Below are 19,009 nucleotides of genomic sequence, written 5' to 3'. Positions count from 1 at the left end.
ATTTGCCTTTAATAAAAATACAGGAAAGTGTGGTGCAAATTTATTCTGCTTTGTCTGGAGAGAAAAGAATAATATCATGATATTTATTGACTTTGCAGTCATAAAGTGGTATTTATTGACTTTGCAGCTCCTTTAAGACTAAAATAAGAATAAATTCTGCAGTTAAATTTAGATGCTAAGATTAGATACCACAAAGCCTCGCTGAGAACAGGGAGTGTCTTCTGTTGAAAGACTCAGAACGTGACCCAGTGTCCATTGAACAGTTAAAATGCAACATCCTTGTGTTACTTTGGGAAGCAAAAAGCACATTGTTTTGAAGTTTTGTTTACAAATCCTTTTTCAGATTGAAGACTGCTTCTCTTTTCCTTGCTGCCTCTCATTTAATATAGATGTATCATACGTAAAAGGGAGAAAATGGTTACACATATGTCTGGAACACTGGGATCTTAGATGTGTGTACATAAAAGAGTGTGATGGGATCTTGGGTGAATATCTGTGTAATGCAGTCAGGGAGTAAGAGCTACAAAGTGTGCATCATCCTTAAGGAAAATACCCTGCAAAATTCCATGGAGGTGGGAGGGACATCCAGGTGGGATGTGTCCTGAGGTCACCTCAAGACCTGACTCCAGTAGAGATCAGCATCTCCTTCACCTCTCATGTGAGACTCCTGCTCATTTTTACCCTCTCAGAACTTCTCCGTTCCTTCCCTGTCTCTGTCAGCAAGAGCTCCTGGGTGGGGAAGGTCATGGCATCCTCTCCACTGGAGGATTTTAGGGCCACGTTGGATTAGGACCTCTCAGATGATAATTGAGCCTAACTTGGCGCGGCAGGCAGGGACTAGCTGACCTGTCAAAGGCCCTTCCAACCCCATTTTGTCATCAAGTATGGAGGAGGACAAAACCTGAGGAAGAAAAATGTGCTGTAGCAAGTAGCTGCCAGGCCTGGGGGAGTGCAGGGTTGCCTGTACGGTGTGGAGAGCAGGAGGTGCTGGCAGGAGCCCCTCGGGTGACGGGCAGGGGACGCAGCCAGAGCGGGGAGGAGCCAGCCAAGGACTGCAGTAACACATTCCATGATCTCAGCGAGAGAGGAAACAAGGACGTGGGTCATTAGTCAAAGCAGCATATCAGGTCAAGGGTAGGAGAGGCTTGGTTTTAATTTATTTAAAAAAAATAAATAATAAGAAGGCGAAACCAGTGCATTTCATAACCTAGGAGAAAGGAGAACATTGAGGGGATGGGAATACGGCAAGGGGCTGCAAAAATAGAGCAGGATCATGGAGGAGATTTGGACATTGGTCAGAGTAAAAATTTGCTATTTGAAAGGGAGGAAAGGCAATTATTTCAGGAGATAAAAGGAAAGCCAGAGAGAGGGTAGGAGAAGTACTTGACATAAAAATCAGGCTAAGTCATCCAGTTCAGTAGCTTTCTTTTAGCTACAACTTAACATGTGAGATCCTGTGTGTTGAGATAGGTCAGGAGGGGAAGTAGCTTCTGGGTTTTGTGGTGTGGGACAGGTGAGATTTGCATGCATTTGACAGTAAGTCAAGGCATTTGGCTCAAAGAAATGGCAGAGAGACTAAAGGGACTTCAGAGTCTGCCAGCTGCAGACTAAAGTGATGGGAAGTGAATGCTGGATGAGCCAAGGATTGTGGATAGTCCAGCAGACTTCTGAGTCAAAATGTTGGACAACACAACCCGAGTGAGGAAGATGAAAGCACAGGCAGAGGGAGAAGGAGGCTGAGAACAGATCAGTCATCCTTGCTGAAAGACTGGGAGTCATGGAAAGGGTGAAGAATGGGGTGAAGTGATAAGGGCTGATGTTGAAATAAACCATGTGATGTGTCTTAGTGTCAAAATGGGCGTTTCTATCATTATCATTTCAGCTGATGCAAGCCCAAAGTGCTTCTGGTTCTCACCATGACCTGGGCACTTCCCAAGCCCCCAATTCCACATCACCAGAGTGCTTTGCTATCTCTGAGCTAATTATCTGTGCAGCAGTATGGGTGGTAAGGAATTTCTATTCTGTAGGTAGTGAACTGAGGCATAAAGCAGAAGAGTATTTTCTTGCAGTCCTGCTACAAGTGGAGGTGGGACTTGAAGCCAAGGTTATCCAGTCCTCTACTAGTAGCTTAAACACTGACTCATCCTCCCTCTGATCTCCTTCCTTGAGCAGGAGCCACCTTCAAATCAAACTTTCCATGGAGAAATAAAGGGTTTTGGCATATTCTAATGGTTTGTTTAGTGATGCAAAAAATAATAAAATCGTATGTTACTTTTGACATTTTTATTATTGGGAAAAAATTAAGCCATAACTCTGTATCTGCTGGCTGATGCAGAGGGATATTGGAGAAGAGACTAACAGGGTTGGTGGTGAGAGTGGCCTTTCTCTGATGTGCTGTGATGTGTTTTCCAGATAAACCGTGGGAGCTGGTGTCCACTGGAGCCATGTCCCGACCCCTCCGGGCTGGAGCGCAAGCGCACGCGGGAGTCTCCAGGTGAGCCCTGTGCTGAGGGCAGCTCCACACCAGCAGCCCTCCTCCTCACCTTTTCTATCCCTCCTTTCCTCCCTTTTGACATCCTGGCCTGGATGGGGAAAACACATAAATTAAAGAAACTGTGTAATGGCTGTGCTGTGAGTCATTGTTAGCACATGGCTGCAGCACCTGACTAGCAGGGAGCTGTGTAGTGTGTCACCATGTCAAATAACTCTGCATTTCAAGTGCTTCAGTATTTTGATTTTTTTCCCCCCACTTTTTTTTTCTAAATAAACTTGAAAGATACTGCGAGGAGCGCCCAGACGTGGTTTCTAGCTAAAAGGATAATACCATAAAAGAAAAAAGCCAGAAATTTGAACTCCTAAATCCATATTTAAACCCAAATGAGTGCCTTGAGATTTTTATTTTTTTTTCTCCCCCTCTGAAAGTTGCCATGATTCCAGGCTCAGGAAGCAGGAAGGCTGTTCAGAGCATGGTTCCCACACCCTGCCCACCAGCTGTGCCAAGCTCCCATCCCAGCCCTGCGTGCTGGCTGGTGCTTTCTGGCTCTTCCACTGGGACAGAAAATCTAGTCTGGGCAAGCTTCAAAGAAGGGTTGGTGTCCAAGATAAGAAAAAAAGCATTTCCTTTCACTGGATTATGCATGTTTGAAACAAACAGAGTAATTTATCAGGGCCCTGAATAGGGACTTTGCTTAGGCTGCTCATGGAGAGGAGGCTTCTTGCCCTGCTGTCCTTATGAGTAGTGGTCTCATCCAAATCTCCTTCAATTTATCTGAGACTTGAAAGAAAATGACTGAGTGTCAGTGTGGAATTTAAACTCAGTCTTTCAGATTGTAGGCTAAGAAAGGATAGTGTGGGTTAGTGACCTGAGGTGTTTATCCTAAATAGAAGTTCTAGCTCACTCAAAGTTCAATAAGTGCTTTTTTATTAAAAACAAACAAACAAATATACTGCCCTTTTTAGAAAAGTCATTAACAGCAATAGCTGTTTCAAGAGTGTTTACACAAGAGAACCTGTGATAATGCTATGTCTTTTCTTTACTAATTGTATCTGTGAATCCTTTGCCTCTTGGTGCAGTATTTTTATCCTTCAGGCAATAGTTATTGCAAACCGTTTGTCTGCTAAACTACAGGGACTCATTTGACTTGCCAAATATCTAATCACATATTCCTATGGATCACTATCAGTTGCACACCTATTAATTATCTAATGCAATATTACACTATCGAAACATAATATTAACTATGTAATTAGGTAGCTGTATATACAAATTTATATTAATAATTATAGTAATACATGTCTGTAACACACGCATAAAGACATAGTTTTTTAAGTAAATGTGCTCTCCAGATGGACTGAAGCAGCAGAAGGATCTCAGGTTATGCAAGTTCTGGCCTTTCTAGAAATAATATTGTTACTGCACAGGCATCCTCCTGCTGCTCTGTGGTGCTGGGCAGCGTAGAGAGGGCAAGAAAAATCTGGCAACACTTAACAGCAATAAAACCACAAGCTGTCAGTGTGGCTGGCTTAAAAATACAGTACTTGATAAGGAATTAGGCCTTTTTCATCTGCTGAAATGACATGCAGGGACAGAGACCTCAGATCTTAGAAGGTAACTCCAGAAATCGGAGCTTCTCATTTTCTGTCGATGCTTTTGAAATTAGATGTGCAGAGGAGTGTAGCAGATACATAGTTATCAGCATGGAATTGAAGGGCTCAGCCCTGGCTTGGAGGACACAAGAGTTTGAAAACTGTACAGAAGATATTCCTTGGAAATGTTCTTCCTAAAGCTTCTTCACTGTATTTTTTTTGCCTTTATATTATTCACAGAAGTGTTGCCAGGGGTGCGAGACACAGAGCCTGGCTTTGTGCAGTGTCTGTGCAATTCAAAACAAACCCAGCGAACTGAGAAAAGGGGAGGGAGAAAATGGAGAAAATATGCACAACTCTGACCAAAAGTAAAGGAGAGTGTAGGGAAGAGAGGGCTTGGGAATGAGTTTCTCAGCACAAATGAGCTGAGGTGTGTGGAGGGGTCCCCATCACCCTGCTCCTCATCCTTCTTCCTCTCTGCTCCATCTCCTCTGCCCCTGGCAGGCTCCTCCCAAGGAGGCTTTGCTGCCTCTCGTGCTTTATCCTCAGGGTGAGGTATCTGAGCTGTCCCCACTGATTTTCCAGTGGAACGTGGCTGGAGCCCCTTTGTTTTTCAGTCTGGGCTGTGGACATGCTGTGCTGGCTGCCAGCTGGATGAACAGCACCTGGCCCACGTCCCCACAGCCGCTCCGTCTCTTCTTTCCCTTCATTCCCCCCCTTCTTCTCTCCCCCTCGGTGATGGAAAAGCAGTTCAGATTTTCCAGGTTTACTGAAAGGGGAACAGGAGCAGCTGCAGCATCCAATAAGTGCTTTTCCAATTCTCCACAGTGTGGAAATTCCTCTGTGGGGTAATGGGGTTTCCGACTGGCTTCAACTCCCCCTGCCCCAAATGGGGTCAGCCCCACCACTATCAAAGTAATGTTCTTTTCTCCACAAGTGGAGTCACTGCCATCAGTTGGGATGTGACCAAGGTGTTCCATAGCTGCTGTCAGGCACAGATTAAGGATGGGGAAGGCAAAGAGGTGACCTTAAGCTACCAAACCTGTCATCCTTTCAGTGATGTTTAAACTTGATGTCACCAAGGATGCAGTTAGTGAGATATAATTTAAGAGTGAACTAATATTTTATTGCCCTGGCTCTTCTCCAGACAGCTGAGCACATTTTGGATCTCTTTAGTTAGAGGTGCAAAATAGCACCTTTCTTAAAAAAAAAAAAAAAATCCAAACTAACTAATAATTAGAAAATACTTTGAACTGGGAATTTTGAGTGTTCAATTTTTGCCAAAATTAGAATTTATACTTTTGCCTGAAGGGTGAACAAATAAAATATGTACAGGCATTTCCCAGGCAAATACTTGCTTGTCAAAGGTTTTGGAAAGAGGGCTTTTGCAGGGGCTGCAGTCTAGTTCTGTACTCCTGATTAACCCAGTGCAAACAGCTGGAAGCATTTGAGAAAAAAAGAGATGCAACATGCTTATATTTCAATGTCAGGAGTTACAAAAGCTGAGACTTTTTTAAAAAAGCACTTAATTTTTGAATCTTGAAAAAGTAAAGCTTGAAATGGAATTGACACTAGTGCTTTTTCGGTAAGTAGTGTAGAAGAGATTAAATAATTGTCCAAATATGCACTAGAAGCAGCTTGGCATTTAGAGGGAATTGATTCTTTGAGAAAGAAAGCAAATATTGACAGGTTATATTTTTATATTTATTGAATATGAATCTAATTTTGCATTTGTTGCAATAGGTAGGAAACATCCCACATGCACTGTATGGGATACCTCATATGTAGTATATTTATCAGCACCTCAAGCTACAAGTGTTTACAGCTGTTCCATGCAGAATTTCAGTTTGCACCATGTACTTCAGTGATGCACTTAAAGGAGTTTTAAACTCTGGAATGAATCATTTGAGAATTCACAGGCAGTTTTGAGAGGTGAACAAATGTATAAAGCTTTATTTGTAAAGCTGTGTGTTTTAAATCCCGGAATTCTCTGAGAGAATGCGAGTGTGATGTATGGACGCTGCAGAAAGCCTCAGGTTGTGACTCTCTGTGCTTTGCTCCTGCAGAATGTGAGAACTTCTTGGAGCATGGGCTGAGCAGCGTCTGTGCCTCATCACAGGGTGGTCTTAAAAGAGAGTCTGGGAGTGAGTCTGACCTCTTCCCCTTGCCTGGTGATGGGATGGAAGACCTTGTCTTTGGGAAGGTAAGAAAGCCTGTTTGGGATATGGTTAAAAAAGCCCCTGATAAACCCTCACAGCACACACAGATCATCTTGGTTTCACTGGTGAGTTGGAAACATGGAAGTGATTATCCTGGAATCAAATAGATGGGAAGGATCTGGTCTCCTCCTCGGATGCAGCAACATGAGGGATGTATTTACTTGCAGCAGAATTCCAAAAGCTGTGCAGCCCCCAATGATTAAAAAAAATGGAAGTAATTTTGTCTGTACAAAAGTAAATCAGGCACCAGAGGAAGAGTTGAAAAGGTGGATTTTCTTGCAAGGTCATTAGGGATTGCACAGACTATATGAAATCCATCTTTAACTCATGTAACAAAGAGCTTTTCTCCAGTAAACTCTGACCTCTGTGCTGATACCTTCAGATTTATATGCTGTAATTCTCAGAGGAGCCAGTGTTTTTCTGTAAATTCAGTGTCATAGGAAGGAAACACTCATTCTAAATACTTCAGGCCAATTCCAGGGAATAGTTTTGTTGCCTAGGCGACATACCTCTAATGCCTGTTTGCGTGCAAGTAGAACGAAAGTGTTTTCAAGTTTGCTTAAAATCAACAACAGAAGTCATTGCTAACCTTAGTCATCCCTGTACCCTTTGTGTTGCTGAGGAGGAGTGGGAGAGACCTGAGAGACAGAGCTGGCCTCCTAAGCAGAGGATGTGCCTCCCTTTTGGCATCAGTCTTTTGCATCTACGTCAGAGCAGCCTGAATTTGTTCAGGGGGTCATTAGGTTTTTGCTCTTGAAGAATTGTCTTGCTGGTAATTTCTACTCTCCTTGGCATAAGCAGATGATGAAAAAGCACCCAGAAAGAATATAGTGATGTAGAATCAAAAGGGATGTGACCCTTCTTTAGAGCAGCCATCACTGTGGTCTCCATGAAATCCCACTCTCTGGTTCAGCTGCCGCTCACAGGTTTGAGCAGGCACAGCTTCTGCCCTGAAAAATGTAACTCTCAGAGTAGCTTTCACACTGGCTTTCCAAGAAATGTATTGATTGAAACAGAATTCTGTTTGCTGAAATCAAATCAGATGGTGGTGAATATTTTCCAGCAGGATGGGAAACACCACAGCCCAGGCTAAGTGATCTCATGTGCTATAAATGAGCAGTAAAGTCATCCTTAATGCACGTGGTAGGGCACAGAGCTCACCAGCCTCGCCCTTTCCCATCCTACTGTCAAAAGCATCTGGGGCCCTGGACTGTCAGAGCACAAGGCTGTTTGGCAGAGCAGGCTGTCTTCAGTTCCCTTGTGTAGAGTGACACGGACTGTGACAGGCAGCTGCCATTTGAGCCTGATTTAATGCTTGTATGGGAAAGTGTGGGAGAAGAGTACACTGGGAACACAGCAAATTTTGTATTATAGAGAATTTTAGCTTTTCCCCTTTCTTATGTGGAAAGTTTCCTTCTTCAAATAGGAGAAAGAAAGATTAAAATGTACCCAGAGTGGGTAGTGCAGTGTAGCAGGGGTGCCACAGGGAAGGGAGGAGATGGTGGGGAAAGCAGGGCTTCAGTTGCCAGTGGAGAGAGGGCAGAGGCAGGAATTCTTTTCTTTGTAGAAAGGGAATTCCTTAATTTAGTAGCCTTTGCATTGTTCTCATTATGCAGTGGGTTGCAGACTTTGTCTTCAAATGCCTTCAAAAGGTTCCTGAGTTGAGTTTAGGAAGTTATTCAAAACTAATCTCAACCTCATTTGCTTTGTCTTTGTTTTCCTGACCAATTTGATTCCTTGTCTCCTTTCTCAGGATTTATCTGAGTATTTTTTTCTACAGTTGAAGTTATTTCTAAAGGACCAGAAAAACTAATTTAGAATTGTGAGCTTGTTCCTTACTTAAATCTTTTTTGGTTCAACAGTACTGAATCCAGGTGGTAGAAATGCAAATTATAGATATTTTTAATGACCACCAAAATAAATGGTGACTATGATCTTTTGTCCGAAAAATAGTGTAAGGTGCTTGTCTTGGCTGTAGCTGATTATTTATAAACCTATGAAATAGTTTCTGTATCGAAGTGGGAAGAGACAGAATATGTTTATGAACAAAAAGAGGATCTCAAACATTTCGGTGTCATGGTGATTATTGTTATTACTAGTTCTGTTCTTGTTTCCTCTTTCTGTGGAGCAAGAGCTGAGCTTTTGTCTTCTAGAATTGTTTGCTTTTTATTTATTTACTGTAGAAATAACTCCTTCTTTTAATGCATTAAAATAAACGTGGGGAAGACAAGTTGCTGTCTGTGCAAGGTCTTTGGGCTGCTTTCACTTGAAATGCATTGACTGAAGGCTCTGGTTCTGTCCCAGGAACATGAAGAATTGGGATCTGTGGGGTCTCAAAATCTGCAGGTTCTTTACCCTGTCCCTGGTGTTCGGTGTGTGCTCCTCTCCCATCTCCTTCCCTTCTCCTGTGCTTGTTTCATTTCTTTCTCTCTCTAAAAGACGTGTGCTGAGCTGTGGAACATGAGCCATCAGTACTAAAACCTACCCCTTTTTTCAGACTATACAAGCTATCACTGAGATTCAGAAGTTGCTTCCAAGTCTATGGCTTCAGCAAAATGTTTATTTTTTTCTTTTTCACGTCAGCACTTCATTCCCATGTTCTCATCATCCTGCTTTTCCCTCTCTGTCCCAGACAACCATCTGGGCAGGCTTTGCAGCATCCTCCTTCTGGGATGATTAATGCTGCATAAGGTCATTTCTCACAATCATCTGGCAACATCCTGGGGTGGAGCCCATACGCTTTGCTCTTCTTAACTTTCAACCAGCCACCAAAGTCCAGCATGACTGGGAAGCTTTTTAATGTGCCTCTTGGGAAATGATTTAGATGAAGGGAGTCAGGAACGCACAGATCATTGTCAAAGGAAGGGGCTGCAACTCAGAGTCTTGAATATTGTTTATTTTCTGCCTTTGTTTTGGTTTGCTCAAAGAAAATACACAAATACATAAATCTTTTGCTTTTTTTTTTGAAGTTGTTGTATATCTTAAAAAAGAACAAACAAACAAACAAAAAAAACCCAACAGCTGTGAAAAAAAAAACAACAAAAAAACAAAAACAAACAAACAAACAAACAAAACCAAAAAACCAAACCCAAAGGAATAAAAATTTTAAGGGAAAAGCTTTCACCTCCACTCCAAATCATAGAAGTTATGATAAATAATTAATAGAAGGCCACTTCTATTGAGGTTAATTTTAGGGAACCTGGAACCATAGGCAAACCCAAATTAAAAAAAATACTCTGCTGGATTATATATCAAGCCAGCTAAAGGTGTTGACTCCTTTAGTGGAATGGTATTTCAAATAAACTTCAGGATTCCAAGGTTTAATTTTTTTCATCTTCTTTTTTAAAATACTCTTGTGTCTCAGCACTTTGCATGTTGTCATCATGGAAATGATTGAAAGAACCTTTGAATTCCCCTTATCAAGACCTCCTACAGTGGAGGGATTTAGTTGAAGAAGATATCTTATACCCCTACCATCCCAGTGATTTCTGTTATTCATGCAGAAGTACATATGTTCTTTCTCAGAATACTAACTTTTACATCTTATCTTATTTTTTCTTAGAAGCTTCTCAGCAAATACTTAGGGCAAAGAAAATGCCTATTAACAAATGTCTGTAAAGGCTCCTTTTGGCCACAGTTTATGGTCACAGTTAAGTCCTGAATTCATTGAGGTGCAATCCAGCACACCTAACTTGAAGAAAATTATTATTTCTGTAATGTTTCCTTTTTTCTGTAAGATTAGAACGCATTCTGTTCTGCAAACATTGTATTTTCTTACTCAAATAGGATTAAACAGCAATGCATATTTACTGGCCAGATAGCTAATTTTTTGCAGTGGTGACTACAATATAGATGTTTCAGATGTGTCAGCCACACTTGGCATTTTTCAGACAGAGTCGTCTTTCATAGTAACTGTTTTCCTTTGTTAAAAAAAAACAAAACGTTGAAATGACGACAGAATATTTTTAGAAGAATAAGCATGGGCCACAAGTTCAAGGGAATTGTTCATTGTGTTCTGTTGTCAGTCAAATGCTCAAGGTAAAACTTAAAATGGATCAAATGTATTTCCCTTTTTTCAAACGTCTCCTTGAACTGCATTTTGTGATAAAAGCTCTAAATCTTCCTTGTTAGGGAAGTGAGTTTTGTTGTGTATTTCAAACTGCACCAGTATTCTTGTCTGGGAAATAAAAATTCCTTTTTACTTTAATTCCTCTCTATTTAATTTGGTGTTCTGCACTATTGTTTCTAGATATGCATCCAGACTGGAAGTTTCTAACCTGTCCCATACTTCACACAGCTGATGGGGTCAAGTCAGTCCTCTCCTCTCCTGCTCTGCTGCCCCAATCCCAGAATCACTGAATGGTTTGAGTTGGAAGGGACCTTAAAGCTCATCTTGTTCCAACCCCCTGCCATGGGCAGGGACACCTTCCACTAGACCAGGTTGCTCCAAAGCCCCATCCAGTCTGATCTAATGTCTGACAGTATTTTTCTGTCTTAGAAAAGTGGCAGACTGTTTCCTCCACTGTAGGAGTGTTATCCACATAATGACTACTTGATTTGTCTGTATATAAGCAATTCAGTAAGCTCTCATCATGACTCACACAAATATCAGATTATCTTGAATACTGCTGAACATCATCAAAAACTTCTCAGGGCTTCCATTTCAGCTCTTTTTTCTTTAAACCTCAGCTTCCTATTCAAATGTATCAAATCCAATAGCTCACTAGTCTACAGAACACAGTTTTCTGAAATTCACTATTCATATTTGACATACCTTAACATAAAGTGAATGCTTTTGGAGGGATGTATTTCTAGTGTGATTTTTAATGCTTTGTGTTTAAAAGGTTCTTGTATTTTTGGTGTTGTGCTGTGGATGCTGTCTTTTTTTTTTTTTTTTTTTTTTTTTCCTTTGTTTTCCTTTGATGGATGTGAGAAGGGAAGCAGTGTGACAGCATTTAGTTAAACCACCTCAGGAACATTATTGTATACCTGTTACATTGGACTAAGAGTGAAAAATAGCTAAGCTTGAAACAGGGCTTCTCTCTGAATCATGAAATATTCGATTAGAAGATATTTTGAATATCTCAGTTTCTTTTTGTTCAGTTAAATAAAAAACTTATAGCTTATAGTGTGTGCCCCTCAAATAGAGCACAGAAAACAAAAGTCTCTTGACTGTTTAACACCACTCCTGCTCATCCTTCCCTCCATGTGGTCTGATGCCCATCTTTCCCTTCCAAGAACAGGATTTTGCATCCAGTTGTCTTCTGCCAAATGCCTGCTGACAGGCTGCAGCCCCTGGAGCACTCAGCTCCTGCCCAGCCCCCTGAGCCCACTGTGTGAGGACAATTAACCACCAGGGCTTTGCTGACTGCTCTGTGGTGTATGGCCTGACAGAGCACTCTGCCTGTTATTATTTTAAATGATGCAGCACAGGGCTTTGCAGCAGGATAAATTGAAACTTCCTTCAGGGCAAACACCATTTCAGACTGGAGGTGACGTCAGAGAGGTGCTTGTGGTTTTTATAGTGGCCCCAGGGAATGAGGGCTCTTCTGGGGCTGTATGGTCAGCATGTGGCCTTTGGCCAGAGAGAACCAGTTTGGCTTCTACATACTGCTTTTGGAGCAAACTAAACCCAAAAATTACAGTATGACTCAAATACAGGGCGGCTGTTCCTGTAGAACAATATTTTTCAATGACAGTTGGATTTAAAAAATGCTGCAAACCCTGGTATTAGCTTTCTGCTTAATGGAAAGTAGCTGGGGACGGAGACTTATGCTTATATTTTTTTTCTGTCTGTTTTCTGCTGCTGAGTAATTCTCCCTTTTGTGTTGCATGGTGCAGTGGAACAGTGTGTTGCCCTTGAGCTCTACAAACCCATCCCAGCCCCACAGGAGAGGCTGGAGTTTGTCATCAGGAGTTGTGATAAGCCCCTTCCCCATTACTTGCTCTCGGTAAACCTTTGGCAGTTTTATGGCACCTTGATTGATAACAGGTTTAGCCAGAAATAGTGAGAGGAACAGGATTTGCTGTGCAAGATGAAATATAGAACTGGGGATAGGAAGGCAAGCAGAAGATCTGAGTTGGGAGCCTGGGTACTGGCAGCCAGGGACTTGTGGGGTGGAAGAGATCACTCTGCAGAGCATTTCAGCCTCTTTTGAAACCAGAGCAAAAAGTCTCAGTTCTATGATGGTTAATTTGCCTTATACCACCAACTAAGAAATTTCTCAGCTCGTGTGAAATTAAAAATATTTGCATGTATTTAAAATGTTAAACGTATTCACTTCATTGGAAGTGTTCAGGGCCAGGCTGGATGGGTCTTTGAACAGCCTGATCTAGTGAACAATGTCCTTGCCCACAGCAGGGGTGTTGGACTAGCTGATCTTTAGAGGTCCCTTCCAACCCAAACCAGTCCATGATTCTACTTTAACTTGCTTTTAATTTTCCTTACCCCAGCAGTCTGAAGAGGAGCAGTCTGCGTGCGATGTCACCAGCTCCAGCTCCTCTGCAGACGACACCATGTCCCTGGAGAGGAACTCATCCCTGGGCAGCGACACGTCCCTCCCCTTCCCACCCGTGGGGAGCTTCGCCCAGCCCAAGGACAGGCACAGCCTGGATGGCAGCTGCACCAACATGGTGTCCTCAGAGGGAGGAGAGAAGGAAGAGGAGCTGGACAGCATCACGGACGTGCCCACTCCTTCCTCCGTCCTGCGCAGCTCCATGCGGCCGCTGTCTCCTTTCCGCCGGCACAGCTGGGGGCCGGGCAAGAATGCCACCAACGAGGCAGAAATCAATCAGAGGAGGTGAGTGAAGAGCTGCTTTCATTTACTCTGCACCCACTCATGCATATTTATCTGAGCTTTAAACCTGGCGTGATAAAACTGAAGAGTTTATCACGTCACTTTTGATTATTTCTTTTCCATTTTTGAAGAGGTTAAGACAATCTCCTAATGTATGTTTGTTTATTCTTAAATTGACTTTCAGGATTAAAGTACTTAATACCTACAGTATGCTTGAGCTGTCCAGAGTAAATGGAATTACCTCGGGACAGGTCTTCCATTAGAACTGTCACCACCCCTTTCTGTACAAAGGAATTACTGGAGTGTTAAATCTCACTGACCACAGAATAAACATGACCATCATTGCTCCGATTGTATTAAGGGATAACACAGGCACTGGGGTTTAAAAATATTCTGTGGAAGCTCTTCATAATGGTGAGATGGCTCCCTCTCAGTCTCTCATGGACAGTAAGTTCCACCTAACTCATCACTGATGTCCGTGGTGTTGTTCAGGAAGATTCAAAAGAGAAGTTTTCCCATCTGTTCTTTCAGAAGGTACAAGGGGCAGAGGTGTATGAGCCATGTGAGTGTGTCCACACTGGTGCCAAGTGACTGTGGGAAGAAAAGTTGCTCATTCTCCCATTTCAGTGGGGAAGAAGATGAAATAAAGGAAGGTGCACACCAAAAAGTAGTAATTGGTGTGAGGTTCCCTGCCATGCCCTGCACTGTTCAGCATTTGGGCTGCAGGATTCTTGGGGCCAAACCCTGTGTATTCTGAGCCCAGTGGAGGTTTGGCCTGTGTTTTTAATGTGCTTTAATGCTCAGAGCAGGAATGGCCAGTTGCTTTAGCAGGGTCAGGGTGCCATATCCTCCCTACAGCTCACAGAGGCTGCAGGCCCAGGTGTGCAGGGCAGTGCCACTCTCTGGCTGCCTGTTGTGTCCTCATGGCAAATGTTCTGCTGTTTACAGAAACAGAGGCATTGCTTGTGGGGCTGGATGGAATTAAATTTAAACTGGCCACTCACAATGGGTTCCTGAAAATTCTGACCCCTTTGGATAATCCAGGGAGAGGCAGCAGCCTCCTATCAGGAATGTATGCATCCTTTACACACAGCAGCTGTGGCTATCACTAAAGGAATAACACCTTCAGGTTTTAAAGTCAATGTTGAAAACCATTCAGGATTTTCTAAGTAACACACAGTGAAAGATTTTTGTTGTTTTTAACACTGTCACCTTTTTTAGGCTTTATTTCTGGTCTTCAGGTAATATTTAAATAAGTTAAGAAATCCCCATAAATTTTTAAAAGTTGCAAAAGAGTCAGCATACCTGCAGGTTTATGACAGAATGAGTCCATAAGCTCATGAACTCATTTGGGGAGATTTATTTTTAAGTGTAGGGCCTGATGCATAAGGATTTGTGAGGGTGATAAACTGCATAGCTGGCAGTCACTGCTAACACTGAACAGATGGGGTTAAATTCTCCTCCATCACACTTTGGAGGCTGTTTCTGGTATGGGGAAATACATTCGTTGTAAGTGTAAGAAAATCTGAGTTAAAGGAACAGTAATTCTTGTCATATGTTCTCACATACAGCTGCAGCTGCATAAGGATAGCTGTCATGTAGGGTAGTTAGAAAAGCTGGGTGGGTCTGTGGTGCTGATTAGATTCATGTTTATTTTTATGCTTCTTTTAGAAAGGAATTTGGATTATTTGCTGTGTTGTTTTGTTCTTTTCTTTGTTCTTTTCATATGTGGCTGTTGTGATGTTGAGGCTCTTGTTGCTTAGTGAGAAACAACAAATACTGAGAAAGTGAAGTGCTAACAAGTGACTTTCACTCAAATCAGTTAAATTTGGAGTGTTTGCTTATTCATTTATTTCACATGCAGTAGGTGCTTTTCCAGTAGAAGGGGAAAAGTCCTTATTGTAACTTGACTTTTGCAAACCTTTGAAGTGGAGTAACACTGAGCACAAGCCTTGGCTGAGGTTTGTCCTGCTGATGGGCAGGATCTGTGCTGCTCCCACCAACCTATGTGCTCCCTCCCCTCCTCTAGGCACCCATGGCACTTCTCTGCTCTGTAGGTGAGCAGCTTGCACTCACTACATGAGGAGAAGAATAACCAAATAAAGTGTAATTGCCACCAAAACCAGCTCAAGGATCAGAACTGGGCTGTGCAGCCAGGAGGAGGAATGGGGTGACAGAGTGCACCATCAGCTGAGCTCTGAGAGGTGCTTCCTGTCCCAGCAAGAGCTTGCAGCTCCCATCCACACCAAAAATAGTCCAGACCTTGATGACAAAGATAGCTAAGTCAACCTTAGATACAGGACCCAAAAAGCCTACAGAAAAATAATCAGACTTTTGTAAAATTTGGTCTTTTCCACTGTTATGTGTTTTCTGTTTGTAAGAGGGATGAGTATAAAAGTTTGTTCACAGAAAAGATCAGGAAAAAAAAATAATAGTCTTAAATGAAAATGTGAAAAGATGCTCAGTTCCCCTTTGCTTCCCATCTTTCCTCAAATGCACTTCACAGATAATCCTCATGTCTGCATTTTGCTGTTAAAAATACAAAGAAAACCAACAAAGCTGCACAAAAGGATGTTCATCCTTCAGTTAATTCCTGACATTCATAGCAGATTTGCAATGCCTGTCTTTCAACAATGCTGCAGTGTGTGTCAAATATCCAGGCTGGGGAAAGGAACACCCTCATGTTTCATTGATGGATTAAGCACTGCAGAACTGGAGCTGGTGTTAATCACTGTTGCTAACAGCTTCTGTCAAAGTGTTTGGCCTTATCTAAACTTTAAACTGACCTGGCTTTGGCAGCAGCAAAGTTGCAACATGGTCAATACCTGTGCAGCCTTCTTTTTGTACAAAATAAAACCAACCAAACCCCAGATTTGTTTGTAGAAGAGAGGAGGAACACAGAGACTCATTACTTCCTTTCACGTTCCATTTTGTGTTTTCCCTGTACGTCCATTCCCTCTGTCTGTGAGTTGGGGATATTAATCCTTTAGCTGCCATTTGTTAATTTTTTTTCATTCAAGCTGCTGACCATTCTCCATGATTCATTTTCAGTTCAATGCGAATTCTGGGGGATGGTATAAAGAAGCCTCCCATTCATAGGAGAAGGTACAAAGCCAACTAATGTGACTAACTGTTTTGTGTTTGAATGTCTACTAACTCCATCCTCTCATGTTAGTAAACCTGTAGTACCTCTGGAAGTGTTGGCATTGGAGCTGTGCATCCCACCTAGCTGCTTTCTCTCTTCAGTCTGACCCAGGGCAGGTTTTGTGCCCCACAGAGCACATGCTGTTTTCTCCAGGATATTATTTTAATAATGAAGAGAAATCTCAGATATTATTTTGTTGGCCTTTGCCACATATAAGATTTGGAGTTGGTTAAAACAGTGGTTTACCTGGGAGCATGTGTGTGATTTGGATTTAAGGCACATCAGAGACTCCTGGCAAGACTTGCAGGAGGGGCAGCAGGGGGAGGGGATGGATCAGACACAATCTCAGAGTTGGAGAACACTCTGCACATCTGCAGCTGGTTGAATTAAATGGCTTTAAATTTTGCTCTTTTGATGGTTCTATAACCGTCTTCCTAAAAAATAGAAAATAGGGTGTGTTTTTCTCTTTACTTCCATGTGTTTTTCCTCTCTATAACAAACTTTCAGTTTCTCATCCATCCCACAGATACGCAGTTCCACTCATGTAACCTTTGCATTGACTATTACTATATAAAAGAGGATACTTAATTTTTGACACAGCAGGTGTGGACTGTCCACACTTAGACATTTTAGGCTAAAGAAAGAGAAGCTCAACATCTGCCCTTCAAGCTTGTCTTCTGGCTGAACTGGTTGTCTTCAAGCTTGAACTTCTGGTTCAGGCTTGTCTCACCTCCCATAGCCTCCTACCTCCCCTCCTGTGCCAGGTTAACCGGGGATTTCATTCCACTTGAAATATGGATGGGGTGTTATGTGTGTAAACAAGCTACCACATTCCCACATGTGAAAAGAATGTTACCATGATGTTACGACCAAAAAAAATCACTGTGCCTCACCATGCATCAGCATCAATGAACCCTAGCAGCACTGTACAGTTCAAAAGAACACTCTTAAAAAAGATTTTTTTTTTAAAAAAAAGGCACAGGAAAGAGCATGCTTTTTAAAGCATGTTCTTCTAAGAAGCCACTTCATTTGCAGCACTGCAGGAAGCAGTGCAGTGCTTCTGTGTCTTTTCAGCTCATGCAAATGATCCTATTTTTATCAGTATTCTCTTAAGGCTCCTCTGTAGGAGCTGTGTTAGTAATTAGAGTCAAAATATCCTGAAACACTGAGCTTACATGTAGAATAAGGAAAATGTCTAGAATACCTGGTCATATCTGAAATGTGTGATAATCCTTTCTTAAACATACAGTGAAAGTAACATACAGTTACTTTTCTTACTTTTTCTGGTCTCTAAACCATTTTGGAATCATCCTCTCTAACCACACTTGTGGAGCAGGAGCCTGAAACTGATTCCAGCTGATTCCTTCTCTGAGATCTCAACACTTCCAGGGGTCTTCCTACATATGTAGGGTTCTTCTTCTTCCCTCCCTCTAGTTTTCTATTTCCCTCCCCTCAGTTTTAGCATTTGGGATCATCCCCATAACATGGCAGTGGTCAGGAATAGAGGCATCTTTTAAAGTCTAGTGTAAACATTGCATGATTAATGAGGAGAATCTTCTTTCCTTCAACTGAAAAGGACCACACAAAAATGAGTGGCTTTGGATAGCAAGGTGACATAAGGTTATCTCAAAGGGTCCACCAAGCTCAGTGCTCTTGTGGCCACAAGCAGATGGCCTGGGGAATCATGTGTGACAGCTTCCTTGGGATGCTTTCTCTGCTGCCCCTGAGCAGGTCTGAGTGACCCACTGGGAGGCTGAACCCAGGCCTGAGAGTGCAGGCTGTGTGTGATGGAGATGGATTTCCTGTGGCCTGGACTTGGTTCCTCCATGATTTCACACAAGTATTTTAGTCCCTGCCATCCCCCACTAATACTTAAACATCTGCCATTGTGATTGAAGTGGGTGAGGATGGTGAAGTACTTGGAAATACTGGCATGTTATGAGAAGAAATGTTTTCATGAAGAATGTTTGTAGTACTGTGCTGTGAGCTCCTGGTGAAGCACACCTTTGGGGTGCAAAGCTTTGGGTGTATCCTCACCCAGTTAACATCCTTTATAAAACAGGCAGCAATTACCTGAACTCTGTCATTGACCACCTTTCCAGATTGTTTCCAATTGCCAAACCCTTCCAGAATGTTTCCAGTGTTGCAGTGTGTGTGGAAACAATATGAGATGGCATGACATGATGCATTCAGTGGGTTTAAATCTTCGTCTGTGCCCTCAGAGGCTTCTGGCAATCACAGTTCCCTGTCCAGGAAGGTTTACATTTGTTCTGCCCTTTCATAGGCTCCTGTCATGGAGCAAAGCATGCTCTGGCCATGTCCCCTCCTTGCATGGATCTCAGACCAGGACCTGGGAGCAGGACTTGTGCTTATGCAAAATTCCCTTCAGACAATGTATGCTCCCTGAACAGCTTTTTCAGGATTTAGGGATCATATAAATGTCATAGCTGACAAGAAGATGGATTTCTCTGTTTCTGCAAAACCAGCAATTGGGCCATGAGCTAACAGAGAAAAATAACAAAAGCAGTCTAAAATAACAACCAAAATATTTGCATTCTGTATTTGCATTTCTTATGTCTTTCATGATACAACTTTGGGACTCTTTTGGGGAATGGGAGCTGAAAGGTTTTTCAGTTAGAAGCACTCTTGATTTAATTCCAAGTCAATTGTAAGATTAGCCTGTTTTTTTCTTCCAGCCTCGTTCACTGACTGGCTGTGCAGCATTTAAGAATGTGTCTTTCTCCTTATTTTTCCAAGTGTAG

At 42.3% G+C, this 19,009-nt stretch overlaps 1 protein-coding gene across 1 annotated transcript in view; it reads left to right on the top strand.

Moving 5' to 3' along the window:
• AKAP13 (A-kinase anchoring protein 13) overlaps nt 1-19,009 on the top strand; it is a 72,372-nt gene that overhangs the window by 7,935 nt on the left and 45,428 nt on the right. Inside the window, exons 2-4 of the mRNA XM_053988032.1 lie at nt 2,413-2,494; nt 6,153-6,289; nt 12,762-13,105. Coding sequence (XP_053844007.1) covers nt 2,413-2,494; nt 6,153-6,289; nt 12,762-13,105 — 563 coding nt within the window. The remainder of the gene's footprint in view (nt 1-2,412; nt 2,495-6,152; nt 6,290-12,761; nt 13,106-19,009) is intronic.

Source organism: Vidua macroura, chromosome 12 (genome assembly GCF_024509145.1).
Source record: "Vidua macroura isolate BioBank_ID:100142 chromosome 12, ASM2450914v1, whole genome shotgun sequence".
NCBI classification, from domain to species: domain Eukaryota; kingdom Metazoa; phylum Chordata; class Aves; order Passeriformes; family Viduidae; genus Vidua; species Vidua macroura.
Note: the sequence above shows the minus strand (reverse complement) of the source record. Positions and strands in the feature narration are given on the sequence as shown.